Consider the following 26,276-nt stretch of genomic DNA (forward strand, 5'->3'; position numbering starts at 1 on the left):
GGCTAGGGACATGGCTCAGGGATCAGTGGAACAGTGGCTCATTCACAGCACTGAAAAAAAAAAAGATTAAAAAAAAGTTTTATGTTGTCCCAAATTGATTGTCTTATACATAAAACTTCTGTGAAAAGGGTCATAGAATCTGAAATGTTACTATAATTTAGTGTTCCCAAAACATAAGCTCTGAAGTTTATATATGAAACATTTACAGATATTCCTATCATGACTTACTTTTGCTTCCCATTCCATTCCAGCTACTGAGATACCTAAAAGAATCACCACTGTAATGGCTCCAATAATTCGGATATCATTGATTTCATCTATCATCAGTATGGAATGTTCCTAGAAAAAAAACAAATATCATGAATAGCAACTTATGAGATAAATGAATGGGAGATCTAAAAAAAAGGAATGCATTACTATTTACTAATGAGCTATCATTCAAGCAGTTGATAAATCTAATGTCCAACTATTAAGTTATTAACACTGGCATATGAGTGAACTCAATGTATCAAAAAAAGGATGTGCTAACATGCAAAATTTTGAATGCTACCCTTTGGTTTACAAAGGTAGAAGCCAGTCAATCTAGTTATCAGTTCTTTCAGATTTTTGAACCTAATTTATCATAAGCTAAAGTAGAAGACACATAATGTACATACCTATAATGTTATAAGATTCTTCTCATGAAGCATCATGAAGGAAATATGAAGGAAACCCCTCATATAGAGGGGTTACTACCATTATCAGCTTTTTAAAGCTCAATCACAGGAATAGGAGACATAAAAAGGGCTATCTGTATTTTCCTTTGAGATGCATTAAAAAAAAATCTATTGAATTCTTTGCAGGAGGCAAAGAGAGAACTAGAAAACTTTCCAAGCAAAAGAAGTCCTAAAATAACCTATTGCCCCTATATTTTGGGTGAGCCTAGATAATATCTCCATGTTTAGGTTGTAGATAGAAATCACCATTTTCAGCCTGTAACTCCTGTTTCCTCCATAGGGAGCTGGAAATGTTTCTTTTCCATTTCTTCCTATCTTACAGTGATATAATGAAATAAATCCTCAATAATGCTAATCAAATCAAATTTAACTTAAAAAACTGGTAAATAAAAGAAACATTAATTACCTTAAGCAATTCCACCACTGTTTCTGCAAATCCAACCACATACATAGCAACAGCAACAGCATTGGCAAATGCAAAGATCAAGCCAATTGCACCCCCAAATTCTGGCCCTAAACTCCTAGATATTAAATAATATGCTCCTCCTAAGAATGGAAATACAACAAAAGTTAGGATTTAAAATGCCAAACAATCTTCTTAATTTCACAAGAGAATTCACAAAGGAGAGTGCAGAAGTTAAATGAACAGGAATGTGAGATTAACTGTGTTTCCAGTAATACCCGAAAAGAACTATTCATAAATACTAACACTCCTAAAACTTGTATCAAACAGAAATCCACTCTATTTAAGTCCTCACTGTCTCCTTTAAAGCTTAGATTCTAACGGACAACAATCTCTTCCTCATATTCATAGATACCAAGATCATCTCCCAATTTTCCAATATAATAATAACTTCTCCGATATAGCTAAATTTTAACATCACAGTTGGCCTGATTTCCCATTACTTAAAATAGAATGTCTATCAGCTGGTAATATGAACACCAGTGCAAGACAAAAGTCTCACAGGATTTGCAGGATTTCCTGCAAATATTCACTTCCAGTTCTACTTACGTTTCCCAACATACCCAGCATAAGGTACCTTGTAAAAAGAGTCAAAATTCAGCATTGTCTAATTAATTCTGTTGAACATACACATGTTTTACACTCCTATATATGTAAGATGAGACTAACAAATAGATTTAAAACCTGATAAACAGTGGTGTATAGTGTATGCTCAGCATAATCATATTGATACCAGCTTCTACCTACATCATTGGGATCTGGATTCTCTGGTATCTAAGAAATGTGAAGATGAAATAAAATGAAAAACTTATCTGGCTCCCTGTCCCACCTCCAATTCCTGATGCAGATAAAGCATAACTTTTGTTTACAGAACATCAATTAGGTATACGCAAAATAACTGAGGCAGATGAAAAAATAGATGGAGTATAACTGTGCGGGTGCTGGCAAACATTTTATTTCTCCAGGGATCTTGAAAAATGGATTTGAAAATGACTTGAAAAGTAGAATTTAGTTCTTTTTGTTCTTTAGAGTCCCAAAGTCATGCTCTCATTCCTTTGCACAGTAAAATCTCTTAAGCCAGATTCCGTGGGCTCCAATATTTAAAAAAAAAAAAAAAACTAGAACTGAAGTTATTACTCCAGTGTTCATGGTCCCTGCTATGATTTTAATATGAAGGGCCCCAGCAGGGTCATTTATTGAACACTAGATGGTGCTATTTTCAGTTTTTGTAAACTTTTGGAGATGGGACCTTGTTGGAAAAGTAGCTAACTGAAGGAATGCCTTCAATGGCTGTACCTGGTCCCTATGCCCTCTCTCGCGCTCTCTCTCTGCTTCCTGTCTGCCAAGAGGTGAACAGCCTCCTGTGTCACATGTTTTGACCAAGTATGCGGGCCAAGCAGCCACAGACTGAACCCTCGGAAACCAAGCCAAAATAAAATTTGCCAACCTTAAGTTGTTTTTGTGAGGTTTTGGTCACAGTGATGAGAAAAGTAATGTGGAAAACTTGTACCAGAAAAGCAAGTTCATGACTGTGACTATCTGATAATGTTATTATGCCTTTGAATCCAGAAATTTGGAACTCTTAAGAAATATGGGCTTAAAAAACCGTAGAATAGCATAGCAGAGCTTAAGGGGGAAATCTAATGGGAACACAGAAAATGAAAATGCTGACAGAAATGCTCATAGACTATGCTCATAAAGTTTCAGAAAGAAATGAGGACTTTGCTGGGAATTAGACTAGAAGCTACTCATTTTACACTCAGGCAAAAACCAAAAATAATTCATTTTGTCTGTTTTCTAACACTTTGAATGAAATTGAATTAAAAATGGGTTAGTGTAGAAATGTCACAATAACCCCCCATGCACCATTAATATATGTTAGTTTTAGTTATTGATGGTTGTTTTTAACCAAGTTTACTGTGAGGATCAAGAACAAAATAATAGTGAGAATACTTGAAAATTATGTACTTTGGCTAGAAAGGAATACATTTAACATTGTACACAGAATTGTAGGACAACATGATTAAAGAGATTCCAAACACTGAAAAGAAACCACTGACATCTATAGGGCAACAGGAAGGGTACACTGAGGGCACCTCAGGTATGGCCAGATCCTCCAATCTCAGCATCGGGGTGTAAAGCTCTCCACTCATTTGTAAGCTTTTGCTTTAAGAGAGCTCTAGGTGCCTGGCATGCATACCAGCACAGTGCCACATAGATATGTGTTCAAAGGCCCCAGCAGTGACACTGGAGTGCCAGTTTTAGTGATAAGGCTACCTATTCAAGCTGGCAGCAGACGTTAGCAACATCCATATGACAGTGGTTTTGAAAGGATGCATCTGAAAGTTAGAGTCATGAAGGCTTCTACCTAGATTTCAAAGGGAGTCCTGTGGAGGTAGGTAAGAAATGCATAATAGGGTCAGGAACCTGTAAACAGCTCTTGAGACTCCAGTATATTGGAGACACCAGGAATGTGGAACATCTGCCCAGGAAAGCCTTAGGCAATAAGTACAGCCAGCCCAAAAGAGACCATGTGGGCTGTAGTTGGCCAGGCCCTAAGGGAAGGGATGCTCAGCCTTTTAGAGCTCATATAACAATACATGCTCCAGATGCTGGACATGGAGCTACAGGATTTCACATTTGCTCTGGTGTATTTTGGTATTGCTTTTGATCAGTTCCTTCCTTGCTATTTTTTGTTCTTCCTTTTTAGAATGAAAATGCTACTCTGTGACATGTATGTTAAAAGAATGTAACTTGTTCTCTCATACAAGAGCTCATAGCTAAGAGTTTCAAAGGAGACTCTCAAAGGAGACTTTGACCTTAGGCTATTAAACAATATCAGACTGCTAACATTTTGGAGACTCTTGAAGATCAACTAAATGCATTTTGTATTATGAAATAGTCATGAACCTTTGGAAGCCAAGAGCAGAATGTTACAGTCTAAACATGAAATGTGTGCCACTCCCCACATGTTCATGCATTAAACACCTGGTCCCCAACTAGTGGCTCTATTTTGGGAAATTCTAAAAACTTTAGATGTGGCCTAGTTGAAGGGGGAGAGAACATGCCTTTGAAGGTTGTACTTTATCCTGAGCCTCTTCTTCCCTTCTCATCTTCCTCTTCACCATGAGATGAACAACAGCCTCTTCTTCTATATGCTCCCACTGCTGTTTCTCGAAGCACATAGAGCCCAGAAACTATAGACTGAACCCTCTGAAACCATGTGCCAAAATAAAACTTTCCTCCCTTGTATTTTGGCACAACAACAAAAAAGTAAGAAAAGGGGGTAAATGAAATTATATTTACACAATGTTGATTTTATGCTAGAGTGAATGTTACTGATACAATGGCAAAAGCTTGGGAGAAAGCAATAGGTGCAGTCCAGTTGATAAGAAACAAGGGATAAACTCCATTTTTGCTACTTTCCACACCTTAGATATTCTGAAGTATTGTATCATATTGGTCAAATAAAATTTTACACTCAAATAAATAGAAATGCTCAGCACAGACTTCCTTATACATGCATACACATAGAAACATACATATATGTGTGATATATGTGTCTTCTATGAAGACAAAAATACAAATTAAATTTTAATTTCTATTTATTAATAGAAATATGATGAATTTACCTCCTCTTACAAATCCATTGGTAGCTATTGCTGAAGTAGATAGTCCTGTGATAGTTGTCACAACAGTAGCCATGGCTATTACGATAACTGACAGACCTTTAGAGAAAAAAAACATAGATGTAGAAAATACTTAAAACTTGCCATTATCTAGAATGGAATGATCTGAAAACATTAAATTTATAATTCACAAACTACCCAGATTTGAGTCTCATTTTTGAAAAAACAGAAGGTTTAAAAAGCAATTTATTAATGTAACAACCTCAGAAACAAGGGAAACAGCTGACTGCTTAAATTTTCTGAGGCTGAGAGTTTGACAGGCATAGCCTTATTATGTTTATCATACTCTGAGGAAGTATATTACTTCACTTACCTATTCCAGCTTGACCCACAATCCATGACAATCTAATGAAAAGCATCACACCCCAAATGTTTAACATACAACGTACCTAGGAAGGAAAAAAGAGCAAGTTACAGCTAAAGGAAAGTAATCAAATATAATAAGAGCTCAGCATTGAGCTAAATGTTAAAACACCATAACTATATGTGTTTAAACAAATGTGCTTCTCACAATTACCATAAGCAGAAGAAACACAACAAAACAGTACAAGGAATATTGGAAGGTACCAATGCTTAAAAATTACTTCATTCTCCTTTATGACATGGGTTTGTTTTTGTTTATTCATTTATAAAATCCTTATTTCGTGAGTTCAACAGACTTAAGTGTCACATGCTTGTCAACACAAAATGTCAGTTGTTCACATACTAAAAAAATAGATTTGAGTCTAATACTCCTATGTCTTAGACAAGTATAGAGATTTAGATATAAATTCTTCACTGAATTTACTATCTAAAAATAACAGAGGTACAAGTGATCTTCCACAGTACGAAGATAAAGTCAGAGAAAGAAAATTCTTTTGAGAATATTCTGTAGGTTTTATAATCACCAGAAATATTTCCATTTTCAAATTAAATCTATTTATCTATATACATATACTTACTAATACACCCTTGATCCAGCCAAACTTCACAACTCCTTTACTTTCTGGAGTATATGTGACCACAGCATCTCTAGTTGGAGTACTTTCTTCCCCGTTTGCAAAACCATCCTCAAAAGGTTCCTTGTTACAAAAAGAAATGTGAATTGTGCTTAAAATTTCAAATTTAAAATAACCTCACAAAAACATAACTAATATATTTCACCATATCTGGAATCATGTGCTATGATTTGGGCATAATATGTTCCTACAAAGCCACAAAGGTTCACATTTTGGAAGTTTGCTTCTGTGGTGGCCATGGTATTGGATGTGTGGAAGCTTGAAGTGCAGGACTTAGGGGGAAGTTCATGGGTCACTAGGAAAAAATGTCCTGAGAAAGAAATAATGGTCTAATGAAGTGAATCCTCCTGAGCTGTTGTCGCTCTAGATTCCTGTTGGGTGATAAGATGCTCATTCCTGCACAGCTCCCGGGACTACAGCCCACAGCTAAGGGGAAGCTTTTGTCAGAGGCTACGTTACACTATTTGGACTTTCAGCCTGCAAAGAGCACTAAATAAACTTTATTCCTTTCCTAAGTAGACTGCCATAGGTATTTCACCATGAAAATGAAGGATTCCCTGTATTTTACCCAAAGAATATATAAAGCAGTAATAAAGTAGAAGGAAACCTTGGTTATTAAAATTTCTTAGAATTTAAGTCTCACTTTTGCCAGTAAACTCATTCTAATAATATCAAATTGTAAATCAGGTCTATAATCCAAGTCATTTGGGAAGCTGAGGTACAAGAATCATCTCAAGTCTAGGAGTCTGAGCAAGCCTGGGCAATACAATATCTTCATTTCAAATAATGATTCAAATTTTACATTTTGAAGGTGTCTGTAGCACATAGTGAATTCTGTCATGTATGGCCTAACTAGCTAGATAAATAAATTCAAACCTTCTTCTGCCTAGCCACAAATTTATATGTTCTAGGCAATGAACATTCACATATCCAAAATGTCAACATCAATGATACAAACTCTTCTTCAACACCTATCAACAGAATAAGATCCCTATGTATGTACCCTAAAGCTCATTCATAATCCTGCCCCTTTACTCATTCCTTGCCAACCAAGTCTTGGCATTTTCCTTTATACTTTTTCTCAGATTCAAGCATGAAATGGTTGACACAATGCATTTTTACAAGTGGTATTTAATTCTTCAATAAAGTTTCATGACTAATTATACAATTCTTAGCTTTGATATTTCTACCTTTGATATCTCAGTTGTTCTCAAATTTTTTTCTGTCCCAATACACTAATGACATACAATGCATTTCCAATCCAGTATCTGCACCATGAGTAGAACACCAAGGGGATGGAGGTGGGGGGAATGGCTTAAGCGATGTTTCAAATCTACAGTCACATCCTCAACCCCTATCACTATGGTTCTTACTCTACTCATATTCAACAGCAGAGTACAAAATATAATTTTTGGACATTGTTTCTTTAAGTTGTGCCAGGCCAAAGTGTTTCTAAAACTGCTATTAGTGCTTCACAGTGCTAAGTGAAATCTGAATGTAAATTTCAAAAGAAAGAAGCTACAGTAAATTCAGTGTGATCACGGAGTAAAATCTATACAATAATCCAAACTTCTCTTTGTCATTGGGCTGCCTATTGTGGTTTGTTTCCTTGTTTAGAATCTGGCATCAATGTAACTATCAGTGACCATTAAACTTGTTAGAAATAGGTATAAATGGTAAGTGAAAAATGTGACCATGGATCTTGTGCAGTTCAATCAGAAGAACAACTCATTTTTACCCACTGTTAAATGTAGTCCTGACAGGAAAGTCACTGATGATCTCAAATACTAAAAAAATGACTCCTAAAAGGGAATGATGACTCAAACTTGACATTCAACCACTCAAGACTAGACAGAAAAAGTTTGCCTGCTGATGTAATTATAATTAGACAAATTTTTAGTGTTCACTCTAGTGTACACAGTGCTCCTCAATTATTTTATGAAATAAGATTCTGAAATATTATCTAACTCCCAAGTAATACAAGAAAATGACTATAATATGCACAGAAAACATCTCTCTTTCCCTCTATATTTAAGGAAACTAAAGATATATACTTAAAATTCTACTTTTTCCAAGGTTATATATCAAAATGGTCATCTTCCTAACAATGTAAAAGTATAAGGATATCCTAATTTTTTGTTATGGCTGTTTATCTAGCAATTATGCTAGTTTCTACTATACTATGAGTGACTATGTTTAAAAAAATATGCATTTACGGTTGGGCAAGGTGATGTTCATCTGCAGTCCCAGTGCTTGAGGCTAGCCTGGACTATACAGTGAGTTTAAGGTCAACCTTTGTTACACATAGCAAACACAAGGACTAGGATATACTTCAGTGGTAGAGAACACTTACTTAGCACATGAAAAGCCTTGAGTTCAACCCTCGGCAAAGTAAACATTTTCCTGTACATATGCAAAGCATTTAAAATAAGGATGCAATCATATAGAATTAAAAATTCTCCTAATCATCTCTACTACTTCTATTTTGAAGTGTTTATTAATCTCTAAAATTACAGAAGTTAAAATTAAATAAGCATGCTATTTATAGCTCAATTAAGAAATACACTGGGGACATAACTGTATTAATTTCCTGAAGTCCCAGGAAATCAAAGTGGATATATATCTTTAATTTCTGCTCTGCCCTCTTTTTTGGGGGGGGGGTGTTGCTGGTTGTTCAACCCAGATCCCTATACATGCTAAGCAAACAATGTTCCACTGAGCTACAACCCCAACATTATTTCTTAATATATAATAGCTTCCAGAAATTTTTAAAAAGAATGTTAGGTCTGGCAATTTGCCCATCCTAAAATATTTTTTGTATAAAAAGGTAATTTAGCATTATTTGGGGGAATTACCTTTCAAAAAGTAATAATGTGATTCTAAGCTTACCAAGCAGGGATTGAGGTAGGAATGAGAAGAAAATTGGTAGAGAAAGAGGACACACACACACACACACTCTCTCTCTCTCTCTCTCTCTCTCTCTCTCTCTCATGGTAACCTAGAAAGATATATGCTGATATTAACAAACCAGGACACAATGTCAAGCAGTTTGAAAGTTCATGACTGAAACTTAGGGAAATGGTCTGTGAGTGAAGCTATGGAAAAGACTGACAGAAACTTAGAGAAAACTAAACATGTTACTCAGTATGGAGAATATACAAAAGTGAAAGGAACTCTGATTTTTATGGTCATTATTTCTTTTCAGGGAGTAAAGAGAAGCTCTACTTCAACTTGATTACTCTTTGACTATTGCCCAACATTTTATTGAACCATGATCCCAGCCAGACTTGCTAAAACACACATATACATAAAAAATAACCTAGCTTCAACTTCAAAATATCAAAATAATTTCTAACAAGATATCCAATAACTTCTTCTGACTAAATTCACTGCATATTTTTCTCACTGGATTTCTGATGCTAGTTTTAGACTGTTGGGTGCTATATTCATCTCATTTTCTTTCATGGGTTACCTTACCAGACCAATAGCTTAAAACACCAACTACTTATTCAAGTCACGAGTGAAAGCTTAAATTCATTTCCAGACTACACCTGCCCAGCTTTAGCTAGCTCTGTGACACAGTGTAAGACTGTCTTCTGTGGGTATCTTCATCAGTAAACATTACATTTGCAGGGTTTTTTTCTTTTTGGGTCCGGTCGTGGGGCCTGAACTCTGGGCCTGGGCGCTGTCCCTCAGCTCTTCAGCTCAAGGCTAGCGCTCTACCACTGGAGCCACAGCATCACTTCCGGCATTTTTCTTTTTGCTTATGTGGTGCTGAGGAATTGAACCCAGGGCCTCATGCATGCAAGGCAAGCGCTCTACCACTGAGCCAACTTCCCAGCCCCACATTTGCAGTTTTTAAAGCTGTGAGTATACAATACAGCAAGATGTTATGGGTCTTCTTTATTTGGATGTCCCAATTAAGTCCAGAAATGTTTATCTGAAGCATACAATGCAATTAGATGGCTTTCATGTTGTCACTGGACAAACAGAAATACCCAAGAAAGATGAGTGTGCAGCCACAATCATCTTAGACTATTTAGATTTTTATTGGTTCTGAAAAAAAAACAACAAAAATCAAAACTTGCCAAAGTATCTCTTTAGGTCTACTAGGCCACCCCAGAGAGACTTATATACCCAAACACTTCTCTATTTAAAAACCCCTGAATCACACTTAATGCCTGAAAAGGTCCAAAGCAATTTCTATTATTCTTCTATAATTTGAAGATTCTGCATTTGCAAAAATAGTTTCTGTGCATAAACAAACTAGAATCACATCCTTTCAGTCACTAAACAAAGATATACTAACCCAATTTTTATGAGGCACCATAGAAGTAAGCCCTCTCAGAGGTGCAATTTTTCAGCAGAGGCAGGATGGAAGGCAAGTCTTTCACATAAATCATGACATTTTCCAATTAAACAAAACAGTTTCTATTAAATGCTTATATCAAAGGCACCATGACTGCAATAATATGCCCTTCGCTTTCAAATTCTATCCTTCTCTAAAAATCAGTTTCCTTATCTATAAAATGCAGATATGCAGGTAATTCCTGCCTACAATATCATTCTTCTGGGGATCTAGACTCTCTAAGTAAAGATCAATTTATATTTAACAAAATAGCCATCTAAAGCAGCTGACATTTCTGGCTCTTAGCTATTAAGTTAACTTACAGCATGATTATAAGACCAAAATTCAGGTGCCATAAGTAAATTAAATAGAACCCAAACTATAAGCCTTTCTAGGAGTTAAGTTTTGCATTTTTCCCAATGAAAAAATTCACACTAAATGAAAAGCAAGATGAAAGCTTATTTAATAGTGTAACAAACTGCCTTCCCAGTTAAATACACTTTTATTTTCATCTGATTCTGAAATATTTCTTTACTATTTCTTACATAAATACTTGGCAATGCAACAGGAACAGAAGACCATTTTCTTTTTTTTATTGGATAGGTGGGTGGGTGGGTGGTTTGGGTGGGTGGATGGGTGGGTGGGTGGGTGGGTAGGTGGGTGAGTAAGTGGATTACATAGGACCACGTAAATTTCTTTTAGTGTGAGTTGCTGGACATCTGTATAAGAGTAGAGAACTCCTAACCCTCTGTATAGTATCTTTACAATAAAAAAAAAAAAAGAGTAGAGAACTCCTGACTATCTAATTTGGCTCTGCTTGAATGTGATTCTTAAATAACACGTGCACAGGACCACTTTAAAAAGCAAACATTGCAAGGTAACACTGAGGTCAAATTAACGTAAGACCATAGACCAAGATAAGAATGGTTTTTAAAAATGTCATCTTTACCATCTAAAACTGCTAACAACAAAAGTTAGAAAGAGTAGCTGAGTATGAGAATGGGCAATGTTTTTAAGTTAATTTTGTAAAAGCTGTCATCAGTTGCCACTGTCATTTATCAAAAAATTCTCAAGCCGCACTCACTCTGATTTGTCCAGTGAGAGAATGACTGGCTTTCAGATGATTTACTCAGGAATTGTCTGGGAGGACAGGTGCTGCTCCTATTTCCTTAACATAGTTAAGGAGTTCAGCTCTAGAGTAGAATTGTCTTCTAAGTTGGAAAAAACAAAAAACAACACACACACACACAAAAACCCGACTTTTCATATAGGAAATAGGGTGAACCTATTGGGTTGGCATAAGAGCCAACCCAAATCTAAATTCTGCTAAACACCAGCTTCCTCTGCACTAAAAAGATACTGCCCTCAAGAAACAAGTTGTTAAGCCAGTGGTAATTCACATCTGTAATTCCAGCCATATAGAGACTGAGATCTAAGGATTGCAATCTGCTGCCAACCCAGGAAAACAAATCCAACAGATACTTAACTATAATCAACCAGTAAAAGATATGGCTCAAGTAGTAGAGCACCAGCCTTGAGCAAAAGCTGATAGTGTGAGGCCCTGATTTCAAAGTCCAATACTAGCACTAAGCAAATAAACAAAAAAATGGTACATAAAAGCAAAGCAGTTACCCATAACCTACAGGATAAACCAAATAATTCCTAGCATCTGAGACCCAATAACCTGACTAGCTTACTCTAATAATAACTACTAATTACTGAAAGCCTACTATGTGTGTAAGACATATCCCTAAAGTTCCTACACATCCCATTTCCCTAAATCTTTAAGAGAAAGACAGCATTATCCCCCACTTCATATATGAGGAAACAGCATTGAGAGGTTACCTTAACCCCCAAACCATGAAGCAGAATAAATATTTACTAAGATAACCTATTTGGGGTATTTACTTTGGGCAAGGTGACAAAGATGGGTAAATTGCCCAACTAAGGAAATTGTTCGGCTCAAACTTCCCAATTCACCAGTTACTTTTGTTATTGATCTTGCTTTATCAATTCCCTCACTGCTTAGTTTCCAAGGACTTAGTTTCTAAGGACTTCTAACTTGGTCTTCATAAAAGGAATAGAAGAACAAAATGGGGAGAAGGGGTATTAGAATTCTACACTGGATGGAATTCAGAAGTTTATTTTTCTTTTTAAACCAGGGCCTGGGGCTTGCTCAGCTTATACTCTGCCACTTTAGTCTTGAATCCATCCTGGCTTTTTGTTGGATATTTTGGAGGTAGTTGGCTTCCAACTGCATCCTCTGGTTCTCAGCCACATGAGCAGCCAGAACTACAGGTGTGAGGCACCAGCACCCAGCTACCACAGGACTTTTGTTTTCAACTCTGTGCTTCTTAAAAATGTCTCCAGGGTATAGGGTCCTGCCAGGCACTGGTGGCTCAAGTCTGTAATCCTAGCTACTCAGGAGGATGAGATCTGAGGATCAAGGTTCAAAGCCAGGCGGGGCAGAAAAGTCCCAGTGATACTCTTATCTCCAATAAACCATGCAAAAACAGGAAGTGGTGCTATGGCTTCAGTGGTAGAGTACTAGCCCTAGCACAAAAAGGCTCAAGGACAGCACCCAGGCCCTAAGTTCAAGGCCTATAATTGACACAAAAACAAAACAAAAAAACCTGTCCAATATACCTACATCTCACATAGACTCATACACACACACGTACACACACACAGAGTACCCATATGGAAGAAAAAGAATTGCCAATTTTTATAATCTATAGTACATTTGGGAAGACATATAAAAGGTTTTAAGCATGAAATAAAAGGTTTACATATTACTTAATTCTGAAGGTTTATTTGGCGGCTATTGTGATTGAAGGGATAGGTAAAATAGGCCAGCCAACCATTCTGTTTTTATATTAGCAAGGGTCTACTTTTTCCTATTTAAAATGTTCATTAACTAGCTGCTCAAGCTAGCATCTCTTTTGAATCAATATTCCAGATCATACTAGGGTTTTCTTCCTCTATGTTCCTTCCTTTTGCAACCCTCTCAACCCCTGGGTCCAATGATATATACACCTATGCCTTCTGAAGAAGACTTCAAAAATAAAAATTATCCACACATATTTCTTTGAATTTGTCACCAGTATTTTGTTAACAGAAATAGTAAGATACGACATGATTAAGGAGAAACATTGGTCAGACTGTTACAAAACTGAAGTTCCTTTTATATTTCTATATACTGTGTTCCTATTTTCTATTAATTTTCCTTGAAACTATTTTTACCTTCCTTAAATTCCTATCTTTTAAGTTATACTGCTAATTCTAGCTACTATAGTTAATTTGATATAATTTTAGGGTTTTTTCCCTAAAATACTGATTTTAAACTACTTTCTCTTTTGGTTTACTGTTCTTTCTGATTATGATACATTTTGAAGAGGGCTGGCTCCTTCATATATATAATTTATTTGTTTATTTTTTGGTGGGTCATGGGGCTTGAACGCTGGGCTTGGGCACTATCCCTGCACTCTTCAGCTCAAGGTGAGCGCACTACCGCTTGAGCCACAGTGCCACTTCCGGTTTTCTAGTGGTTAATTGGAGATAAGTTTCTCATGGACTTTTCTGTCCCAGCTGGCTTTGAACTGTGATTCTCAGATCTCGGTCTCCGCAGTAGCTAGGATTACAGGTGTGAGTCACCGGTGCCCTGCTCCTTCATATTTTTTAAGCCCATTTAGATAAAATATCTTTTCTAGGCTATACACTTTGTTGCTTCTTAATATCCCTTTTGCTTTCTGTAATTATTTTTTAGGTATTTTTTTATAATCTATGCCTCCAATGTTATTAAAATTGAAAGTCTGGAACAGCATGGTAAATGATTATTGCGCTTTTATAGAAAATCTGTTTTCTGGGGCTGGGGAGGTGGCTCAGTGGTAGAGCGCTTGCCTTGCATGCCTGAGGCCCTGGGTTCGATTCCTCAGCACCACGTAAGCAAAAAGAAAAAGAGTGGGAAGTGGCGCTGTGGCTCAAGTGGTAGAGCGCTAGCCTTGAGCTGAAGAGCTGAGGGACAGTGCCCAGGCCCAGAGTTCAGGCCCCCATGACCGGATCCCCCCCCCAAAAAAATCTGTTTTCTATTAGATGCCTTGAAATAATAGTGAATGGGAACTGCTAGTTCTCAAGTCAGACCTAAGTTCAAATCCCTGCTCTGCTACTTATTCACTTTGAGATTTAACTCCTATCGACTCTAAATTTCCACATCTGTTAAACCAAGAAAATACAAAGTAAGAAAGTATAATCATTATATAGAACATAAAAACTCATGCATTAATGGTGATACATTTAACAGATGAATTACAGGGGAGAATGGGCATTATTTTCAAGTTTAAAAGCTGTGTATATATATACATATATATAAAACTCTCTTCATATATACACATATATACATACACACATATGTATGCATGTATATATTTGTACTCCTAGCAATGAATCAGTTAGTACAAAGTAGGATCTCAAGCTCAAGATTCATCTGGGCTGCAGGGTGACTGCCTCAAAAAAACAAAGACTTAGCTGAAGTGGTAGTTTCCCTGCCTGGGAAGTGTAAGGCTCTAAGTTCAAACCTTAGGATTATCAAAATAAACCAATAGCCATAACAAGATGCATATGCTTTAGTCCATAAACTCTACTGATATGCATATCCTTAGAAATGTACAATACTTCTATGAAGGAAGACATTGTGTAAAATGTTCACATCAGCACTGCTTAAAATTACTCCTTAAAATTGCACTGCTTAAAACTGCCCTAAAACTGAGACAGCCTGGGCCAACAACAAAAATAAATTGCATTCCTTTTATCTAAAGGCTTGGAGATTATTTCATAGAACAGGAGTCAGACACAGGGCTGCTTGCTAGGCAAGCAATCTACCAGCTAAGTCAGGCATTCAGTTTTTACTTTTATTTCTTGAACAGGGTCTCATGTTTATGCCTGACCTGGCTTGCACTTTGAGATTCTCCTATTTATGATTCCTGGGTAGCTGGATTACAGGCATATATCACTATGCCCAGCATCACTGACTGAGATGCCACCCTGCAAATTTTCCCTGAACTGGCCTTATCCCACAATCCTCTACCTTTATGCCTCAAGTAGCTAGGCTTATAGGCATGAGCTACTGCACTCCGCATTCAGTTTTAAAGCAAAAGTAAAAAGAGCCTAATAGTTTTCAGAAGCACATAAAGGAGATAAAATCATTTTTAAAAAATTGATACCAAGACCCAAAGAAGTGATCACTATCATATCAAGGAAGTGACTATTTTGTGGAGGAACTACTAAAAGGAGTATAGAGAATTTCTAGGATAGCAGCAATGTTCTATTTTTTCATCTGGGTGGTAATTACATAGGAATTCACTCGATAACTTATACATACATATTCATTCACATATTCTATTCATTTACATTTTCTATTTATAACAAGACTTTTAAAAAATTGAGAAAGTGTTAAAATCTTAGCATACTTCCTGTAAGAGCTCAATTAATAAACTTTAGGTATAACTAGAAACAAATGGCAAGTGATTATAAGTTTTCCATGTTGTAAGTTAAAACTGGACTATGTATCATTAATGCAGACTCTATTACACTACTTCTTATAATTCAACATTGACAGAATTTAAGGATACCCATGTAAGAATAAAAGCGCTGACCTTCACAAACATGATGCCACCAATACTAACATTATCAAGTCACAGGTATAGTAAAAAGTATATGGTTTTGACAGTCACATGACTAGAAATATCTGTTGTGCTAGCTAGTACTGGGACTTGAACTCAGGACCTTATGTTCTTATCTTTTACAACAAAGCTAGTGCACTACCACTTGAGTCACAGATCTACTTCCAGTTTTTTGGTGGTTAATTGGAGGTTAAGAGTCTCATGAACATTCCTGCTGGGGCTAGGTAGCTTCAATCCTCAGATCTCAGCCTCCTGAGGATTACAGGTGTAAGTCACAAGTATTTTGCAACTAAAATTTTACTTTCATAGTGATAAATTCCTTCAGCTCTCATTACATTTACTGGCAAATGACCTGTGCTTGACAACATGTAAATTAATGTTATATTATTAATGTCTGAGACTAGAAGCAAACTTCTAGATGCAGGATCATTGAAGCATACTAACAGTTAATTGCACCTTACTGTTAAATAAGCCCCAAATCAACATTAAAAATATTAAAAGGCTATTTATATTGTAGAAACTTTAATTAAAACATTAATAAAATACTTAACGTATAAAATTCCTTGTTTAATAGCATCTATTTAATATTAAGACAAGATATTAAATATCCTAAGACACAGCTAGTTTAGCAACTAAAATATATGCACATGCATGTATGTACATTTAGATGCCAATGTGGTAGGCTTGTACCAATTGTTCTGAATTTTTTTAAATCAAGTACTAGCCAATTATATCATCCAAAAGCTACCAACATTTCCTGTCCGTGCTGTCGGTGATTGGTATAATGCTCCTCCTCCTTGTACAGACTACATTCAAAACAAAGTATTGTTTTACAGAAATCAAATCTGTTCTGGGTAACAATGCTCTATTAATATCCAGTGGCATTAATGCAAAGCCCAAAACTCAAGCACCACAGATAAAAGTGGATGGTATGACCATGTGACTTTACAATGAATCAAGTCAAAACTGCTGACCAAAGGTAAAGAATTCAGTCTTCCACTGACCATTCAATATTGGGTTACAACAGAATATATTAAGAATAATGTAACTTATACATTGCTTCAAATCCAACACAACATGCTAATGTCAATAAATTAAAAATGTAAAGCATTTTAATTCAAATCAACAGAAAACGTATGCCTTATATTAAGTATCACTATGTGATTTACATTCAAATTGTCTTTCTCTTTATTTTAAAACTAACAAGTAGCCAGGTGCCTGGTGGATCACGCCTGTAATCCTAGCTACTCAGAAGGCTGAGATCTGAGGATCGCAGTTCAAAGCCAGCCTGGGCAGCAAAGTCCGTGAGACTCTTATCTCCAATAAACCACCAGAAAACCGGAAGTAGGGTTTGAACTCTGGGCCTGGGCTCTGTCCCTGAGCTCTTCAGCTCAAGGCTAATGCTCTACCACTTGGGCCACAGCACCAGTTCTGTTGGTTAATTGCAGGTAAGAGTCTCACAGACTTTCCTGCCCAGGCTGCCTCTGAACAAGATCTCAGATCTCAGCCTCCTGAGTAACTAGGTTTACAGGCATGAGCCACCGGCATCCAGCTACAAGTGAATTTTTAAGGGAAAAATGGAATGTTAGCAAGAGTATATCCTGAATCTCAACTGACTATGAACTTAAGGGAAACACCAAGGACCAAATTAAGAAAGAAGTAGATGGAAGCCATAAAAAAAAAAAAAACAGAACAGTTACCAGTAATTGCTGTTTACAGCCTAGTCTAGTTAAGTCAAGTGATTTTTATAACAAACAGCAACAACAAAAACCACAAATCTCAGAAAAAAATTTTAATCACTCAAAAAGTCACTACAACATGGTTAGCTACATGTCCTGTTGCCAACTCCAAAATTACTAGACATGCAAATAAACTGGAAATGTAAACCATATTCTGGTAGGGGCTGGGAGGGGGCAGTCACTTACTGCAGTGGGCCCAGATATATTTGGTACACAAAGATTTCAAAATAACTGTAATTCTAGTTACTCAGGGGCCAAGATCTGAGGATTGAAGGTTTGGAGGCAGTTCTGGAAGACAAATCCAAGAAATTCTTATCTTCCCAGCAAAAATCTGGAAGAGGTAAAGCTCAAGTGGTAGAACACCATCCTTGAGTAAAAAACAAACAACAACAACAACAAAAAAAAAGCAAGCAAGAGTAATCCTGAGTTCAAACCCCACTATTGGCACTAAGTACATTAATTAATCAATCAATGTAACCAATCAAAGGTAACAAAAATCAAAGGTAACTACAATTATCAATGAGAAATAGAGAGCGTTTCTCAATGGAGAAATAAAAGCTATATTTAAAAAATTCTAGACAGAGTAGAATACATTTTTAAAGACTATACTAATTGAAATGAAAATTTTCCTGGGATAGAGTTAGCAGCAGAATGGAAAAGGAGGCAGTGAACAGCACAAACTTAAACCCAGATAGGATACACACCATGAAAAACATCCAGTTAGCTGACTTTTTAGCAGAAGCAATGTAGGCCATAAAACACTATAAAAGGCCATGAAGCACATTCAAAGGGCTGAGAAAGGAACTGTCAACCAAAGTTTATATTCAGCAAAACTATCCATCAAAAGTAAAATAAATACATGTTCAGATAAATAAAAACAGATTTTGCTGAGAGCTTAACTCAATTACAGGTGCTCAAGGAAGAATAGCAGTACTAAATGGAAAGCAGATGGCTAAAGAATGAAGACAATACTTTTTATGTGTCATGTGTACATATATATTTTAGAATTATACTTTCTCCTTTAAAGCTTATGTCTTTTGAAAGGAAAAAGTACAATATATACTACGGGGTTTATCATGTATTTGACAATGACAAGTACACTAAGAAAAGGTAAAGAATTTAACATTCATACGTATATGGGGTTTAGTGATGGTTTGGTTGAGGAATTTAAGAAAAGAATAATACTATGATTATTTTCTTATTTAGAATGGAATTGATATTTATGGAAATAGGGAGGAGTAGTTTGATGAAGTTTGGGAGATAGGAGTTTTATTCTACAAATTAGTTCTATTAATATAATACTAATATAGTCCTCTATATAGAGTATAGAATATATATATCCTATTATATATATACTTTTATATATTATATGGATATTTAAGTAGCATATATAATATAGAGAGTATATATATTAGAGAGAGAGTTTTTCTTTTTCAGTTTTTGGCCAGTCCTGGGGTTTGTCAGGGCAGAGCCTCGGTGCTGTCCTTGCTCAAGGTTAATGCTACACCACTTGAGCCACAACTGACTTCTGGCTTTTTCTGAGTAGTTTACTGAAGATAAGAGTCTCTTGGGCCTTATGCCCAGGCTGGCTTCCAACAGCAATCCTCAGATCTCAGCCTCCAGAGTAGCTAAGATTACAGGCTTGAGCCACCAGTGCCTAATTGAGTCTTTTTTTTTTTTTTTAAAGAACTTCATTAGTCAGAAATCCTATCACTCAAAACCAGAGGCTGGAAGATTACAAGTTTGAGGCAACCTAGCAAGACCTTCTTTCAAAAACATAAAAAAGCTGTTTTCTTAAGTTCCACTAAGTTTTGTTTAATTAGTAGCTACCATATACAAGTGTTTGTTCCATAACTAATTTGTAAAATAAAACTCCTTATCTCCCAAATGCCATCAAACTACTACTTTCCACTCTTCCCTATTTCCAGAAATATCAATTCCATTCTAAATGAGATAATAATCATAGTATTACTCTTTTCATACATTCCCAATAATTTAACCTCTGAAACACTTAGTTATTTGAATAACTCTCAGTCTATAAGTGTGTGTGTGTGTGTGTGTGTGTGTGTGTGTGTGTGTGTGTGTGTGTGTGTGTGTGTGTGTGTGTGTGTGTGTGTGTACTGGGGCTTGAACTCTGGACCTCAGATGCTCTATTAGCTTTTTTGATCAAGGTTGACACTCTACTGCTTCAGTTACTCCTGTACTTCTGGATGTTTGCTGGTTAACTGGAGATAAGAGTTTCTCACATTTGTCTTTCCTAGGTTGGCTTTGAATCAAGGTACTCAGGTCTCAGCCTCCAAGTACACTGGATAATTACAGGCATGAGCCACTGGCACCTGGCACCTCTTCATCCTAACCATACCTCTTGCTTCTACCTAGTGCCCAACTTCCAGTCTTGCCAATATGGCTATTAGTGAGTGATATTTTTAAGTCATAAATCAGATGACATCAAATCTGTGCTCAAAAGTCCCTCCTTGTATCATTGATTCTTCTCTGAATCCCTAAGCCTTTTTGATGATCTAGAAGGATTTATGCTACTGGGTCCCTACTATCTTTTGGCCTCCTCTTTTCCCATCACTGTCTTTTCACTTGAGCCTTAAAGACTCTTGTCCTTCAGTCACACCAAGCACGTTCCCATCTCAGAATCTGGATGTCCATTGTTCCTCAGCCTGGACACTTCTTCTAGGTATTTACATAGGGTGATCCTTCAGTCACTGCTAGTGTCTGTTTCCTTATCAGAAAAACTTTCTCCAACTACTCTATAACAGAACCACCATAGCTGTCCTCATATAGACATGTTTTTCTTTATCCTGCTTTTAATTTCTTCACAAAACTGACCTTCACATCTGACCTACTTGTTTATTGTCTCTTACAACTAGAATGAAAGCCCTGTAACTGTTTTGTTCACTGTTATATCCCCCGCACTTGGAACAGTACTGTCGTTGATACTCAGTAAGGATCTGATGAATAACTGAATTCACATTCATCTCACTTCAACATGGAAGTAAGTAACTTGATTAGCCCTCAAGAGTGCCCAAACACATATATGAGAAATAGAATTTAAAATCATCGAAAGCAAAATAGTAACATGGAAAAACCAAGAAACTCAACTTTTGTTAAGTGCCAGTCTCACAGGACTATAGTCTGAACATATAAGGAAAGACATCAATTATGATTAGCAACATACATGGGTTTTGCCCCCCACATTCTGTTTTTCAAATCTGTTTTTCCTACTGCTTTGGTGGTCAGAGGTATGAATTTAGCAGGGTAGATAAAATTCCTGGCTCCTGTAAAATAAGACAAATTGACTTTATCACATGAAGTATTCATTTTTAGTTATCACCTTTACTCAGACCTAAAACTACTCCCAGATACCTCCCAGGATGACCTTCAAGAAATCAAGTGATAATCTGAAATGGTAACCAAGGTGTAGAATTTAATCAGCATCAACCCAGTCAGAGAAACAGCTCAGTATTTAGGGAGGTACCACAACTGTTGATAGTGTTTGCTAAGTGTTTGTTAAGTGATAGGAACTGCACATCCTGACACATTCACTGGACAAGTATTTATTAAGTGCCTAATCTTTATGGAAATTAATGAAACATGCTCAGATTCAAGGAAAGAGTCAGCCAAACTAAGTAATAACCCTATCATTAAAGTATCCTTCCTCCTTTTCTCCTCTTCTCTGTAATAATTCAACTCTCAGGGTCAAATTGGTGAAGGAATGGTGAGACTCTAGGGTCTGCCTCTGATGTCCTCACTATTTATTGTGAGAGCAGGGGTGGGGGAGAGTCATGAAAATGTGACTGCCAATGTGCTGGCATTAGTCAGGAAAAATCCCAGTATGATATGTAGTCCTACCACTTTTAGTAAAAGTGGCTATTAAACCAATTTTCAGTTTTTATAAGGCCATTTTATCATTAGTAAAATATGTAAAAGACCTATTTTTAGGAATTATGTGAAAACATCAAAAATGTCAGTAAGCCAAGTCAGGTAACATATTTACCTACTTTACACTTTTCCCCTTTATTGAGAAAGGCAAAAACAGAGAGGCTATATACAAGGACTTCATATATCATTGGTCTAAGGCTCTCAAGCCTAAGCCTCTCCTGACAAACCCAAGGTCATGAGGTCTATCCAGTACTACAATGATGTTGATGTTGTAAATCCAGTAAGAATTGGCATGGATTAACTTTTCTACATGTGATAATCATAACTTCTTTTGAAAAATGTTGTTTATCAAATACTTATTTGGTACTCTCCAATTTTTATTCCCGTAGAAGCAGAAATCAATATATTGACTTTTTCAGTCTTTTAGCAAAAATCAATTCCTAGTGTCAATTTTAAAAATTGTTGCCTTTTTATTAGACAGTTGTCTCACTATACAGCCCAGATTGTCCTGGAACTATATAGCTTAGGATGGCTCCTCCTTCCTCAGACTTCAGTGCTGGGTTTCTAAATAGTGCCACACATTTAGTATCTGCTGTCTTTAAAGTTCTTTGCTTTCGCCTTCCTGACATTGATCCTAAGGCTGTTGGAAGCTCAGCCTCTTAATATACTATTAGGTGTTCTCTACACCACTTGCAAACTGTTTTCCTACCTACCCACCCACCCACACTCCCTAAACTATTTCATCCATAACTTTAACCACAAGCCCAACTGTTAGGTGTTCTCAAGGTGTTTGCAGACTGTTTTCCTACCTACTCACTCACACTCCCTAAACTATTTCATCCATAATTAGAACCATACACACTATTTTTTGCACACACACCCCCTCTTAAAGACTCTTGGAGAAAGGTATCATGCAAGCTAGACAAACCGTGTTTTCTCTCCACCATTCCAAGTCTATTCCTTAGTTTAAGTATTCTCAGTGTGAGCAACATCTATTCAGTTGCTCAAGTCCAAAACATGGGAGTTGGCTTCTTGCACTCCCACATCTTAATTCAACCACAGCCAACCCATCATTTGGCCACAAATCCTTACCTCCAGTCTAGATCAAGGGGATAGTTTTAGTCTCCTTGTTCTCTGTTACCCCAGCAATCCATTCTTTATCCTCACTTACACAAAAACCTTCAATAGTTTTCTACTACATTTATAATAAAAAATATACTAGTTTATGTTCTTTGGACAAGCCACTCTTTTTCAGCTCATTATCATTATGTGTGCAGTTCCTCTGGCCTAGAATATTGTTCCACCCTATCACCAAACTATCCTTCAGGTCTCAACATCAGTTCAATTGAGTCCCCTTAAAGACACTAACAACTTACTTTTTACAGCACTGAAAAAAAGTAGTTTATAACTACATCATTTGTCCAAACATTTGATTAATGTCTGTCTAGGTAATGCATATGTTTTACTAATCACTGCATCATTCCACAGTGACACAGCCATGTGGCCAGCATCTAAGACATCCCTTCCCTCCAAAATATCTGACAAATAAGAACACATGAATCTCAGTCCTGCCGCATAATACAGGCAAGATGCACAGAAGATATTCATACCTCTGTAGCTGAACATTTACACAAAATACTTTGAAAAGATCACAATGATGAGCAATGAATGGAATCCAAGTAGAATAGAGTCCTTTTCCTAACAAGTTCCTAGAACCCTTATATCTCTTTACTTCCATAGCTCCTAGCACAGACTAAAGACCCATGGTGTGTCTAAAATAGTGTAATGATAATCCAATGCTAGAATCAATGTTGTAAAAATTCTAAATACAATTAATCAAGGACTAGAAATATTAGAGAACCATTTTATCAATCTCAAAAGGTGAGGAACAACTTTTGAGGATCTAGCAAACCCATGTTATCTTCCTGCTCCTGTCTGCTCCTCCAACAGTGGTATGTAGCTATATCTGTACTACACCACATGTATTTCTTCGATCTACCTGTTAACATTCTGAACAGTCTCCTGAAGACTGTGACCTGGAGGACTGTGGCTTGCTAGAAACCAATCCAGGTAGAAAAAGTCTTCTAGAGTACATCTCCAACTAACCAGCAAAAAGCCACTTGAGGTATCACTCAAGAGGTAGAATGCCAACCCACAGGCAAGCAAATGGAGAACAAGGTCCTGAGTTCAAATTAAAATACTGGTAAAACATGTAAAATAGACAAAAGTTTCTCTAGTTGTTTTGTGGAAGGAGAGTGACTTAACTAGGTAGCTTTCTCACATAAGTACTTGACAAATGTCAAGGTCCTTCCTATCCTTATCAGAAGAACACTGAAAAAAAAATAACTTGTAAAATATAAAACAGACATCTGAGAGGAGGATGAGAGTGTCACTATATGGTAGAGCTCTTGTGTAGAAAGCACTATAAAAGACAAAAACAGACAAAGAATTCATTACACTACCTGTTATACAAATGAAAGTCCCAATTTAACATTTTGTATACTATATTCATCTATAGCATAGCTATGAAAGAAATCTAAAACTGAAATACTAAAGTTTAACTGTACTTTCTGAAGGGCCAATAAAAGAGCAAAGTTAAAAACTACACCAGCCACATTTTCCAGGCACCAAACTACCCAGCACCTAACAATACAAGTGTTCTGTTATGTAGATGCTCTACACTGAGTGAAAACAAAGACACAAATGCAAACACAAACACAACTAACGCCTTGGAAAACTTGGAAGTGCATTGCTTCTGATAATATTTAAATCAAAACAAAAGCTTTCAAGCTCAAGATATTGAACAACCCACATCTTAAATCTACTGATTAAGACAAATACAGACTGCTTTACCGATAAACAACTTGATTTGGTGAAATAGATCTGAAATATTCTTGCATAATATTTTCAATAGCAAGAATGCCCCCAAGAAAAGGAAAATTACCAACTTCCATTCCTACTTTAGTCTACAAAGATTTGACATTTTTAAAAAGAAAAAATAGGTAAGAAGGAAATTGCAAAAGCTCAAAACTGTGTTTTAGAAGATGTAGTACTTTTGATATGATAAAATACCACACTAGAACAACAACGGAGTAGTATCATTTAAAGCTAAATGATGTCAGGCTTTTAAATAATCAATAAGCTGTAAGGGTGGGAACTATGCAATTACTTCAAGCTCTGAATGTTACTTTATCAAATACAGTCTTGTGAGATGACTCTTTGCAATCAAATAAATACCCAAAGAACCCAAAGAACTGATCACATTTAAACTTATCCTCTTTTCAATCTATGTGATACTAACTCTGCAGTTACAAGTTTCATCAATGTAGTTATTATACACTTGTAAGGCAGAAATAATCCCAACCCATAAAAAGCTAAATATTAATCCAGCCTCCAAAACATCAATCTACAGCACAGAAGGGGATGGGAAAGGACAATGGCTCAAGCGGTAAAGCACCTGCCTGGCAAGCCTAAGCCCTCAGTTCAAACCCCAATATCACCAAAAGAAAAAGTGGAAATCAAACGTACCCACACTATCTCAAAATAGTGATTTTTCAACTCTGGTGATCACTGACAAAACCTGCAATTAGTTTTTGGGGAAGCCTTTGCATTCACTGCATTCACAACTGCTTGTGTTAATTTCCCAGGTCTTTTTGGACTTTCTCAAGAAAAAGACCTAGGCATGTTTTCTTTAAAGACGTGTGTGTGTGTGTGTGTGTGTGTGTTTACACAGTCCTTTCTGTGTTGCAAATAAATGAATTTATCCAACCACCAGGAATAACATGTACCAAGATTTAAGAGATCTATAATCCTTTGCATATTCAAGATTGCAAAACACGGACCTTTAACAATTCACAGGCCACAGAAACACCTATTAAGATTTTCCTTCTTTCACAAACCTTGGCACTCTGGGGATCCCTAATGGGTTCACAGGAGGCAGTCTAAAATCTAAAAAGGACACAGATGGTAGGTGTTCTCCACCCTATCCCAAGAGAGAGCCTCACCTAAGCCTCCTCCCCCCACTCTCCTCCTGGGTCCCCCCCCCCAACCCAAGTGTAACTGCAGAGAGGTAGAAAGCTGTCAGTCGTGGGCGAGAAAGGCCAGCGCAGCAGCGGAGATCTGTGAGCTGGATTTGTGAAGGCTGCGAAATGCAGCCTCTCTCGGGTATCACGTAACCAGCCCAGCCCGCCGCAAACTTCGAGGAGATTAAGTTACATTCCTCGGCCAATTCCACACTTGACAGCTGAATCCAGATGCCAGCGAGAGTGGCGGACGCTGTCCACTGCGGCCACCTCGCCCGGGAGAGTCGGCGGCCCCGTCCCGCGGTCAGCGCACCCCGGGGGGGGGGTGCAGGGGGGGGTGCGGGAGGGGACGGGTGGCGGGCTCACCTTTTCCAGCTCGTCGTGCAGCTCCGCCAGGCTGGGCCGGAGCAGCTTCTCGCCCAGCTGCGCGGCCGTGTGCCGGTAGTGGTCGATCCTGGGCACGGCGTCCATGGTGTTGTGGCCGAAGGTGCGCAGGTAGTAGGTGTTGGTGTGGGTGTCGTAGTAGTACTGCTGGTGGTGGCCGCTGCTGCCGCCGCCGCCCGAGTGCAGGCTGCTGCCCTCGCTCAGCACCGTGTCCCCGCCGTTCTGGAAGCTCACGTTGGGCGCGTCGCCCCCGACCCCCGCCGCCTCCGACAGGCTGTCGTCCGCCGACGAGGAGGCGGCCGGGTCCACGAAGTTCACGCGGAAGCGGCCCTTGGCTTCCTCGCTGCC

General features: G+C 37.4%; 1 protein-coding gene across 1 annotated transcript in view; it reads right to left on the bottom strand.

Annotated features, from left to right (window-relative positions):
- Slc12a2 (solute carrier family 12 (sodium/potassium/chloride transporter), member 2) overlaps positions 1-26,276 on the bottom strand; it is a gene marked incomplete at its 5' end in the record, with an annotated part of 70,728 nt that extends 44,452 nt beyond the window's left edge. Inside the window, 6 exons of the mRNA XM_013015530.1 lie at positions 229-339; positions 1,123-1,262; positions 4,812-4,907; positions 5,182-5,257; positions 5,810-5,929; positions 25,911-26,276. Of these exons, the coding sequence (XP_012870984.1) occupies positions 229-339; positions 1,123-1,262; positions 4,812-4,907; positions 5,182-5,257; positions 5,810-5,929; positions 25,911-26,276 (909 nt within the window). The remainder of the gene's footprint in view (positions 1-228; positions 340-1,122; positions 1,263-4,811; positions 4,908-5,181; positions 5,258-5,809; positions 5,930-25,910) is intronic.

Source organism: Dipodomys ordii, unplaced genomic scaffold, assembly GCF_000151885.1.
Source record: "Dipodomys ordii isolate 6190 unplaced genomic scaffold, Dord_2.0 Scaffold27, whole genome shotgun sequence".
Lineage (NCBI taxonomy): Eukaryota > Metazoa > Chordata > Mammalia > Rodentia > Heteromyidae > Dipodomys > Dipodomys ordii.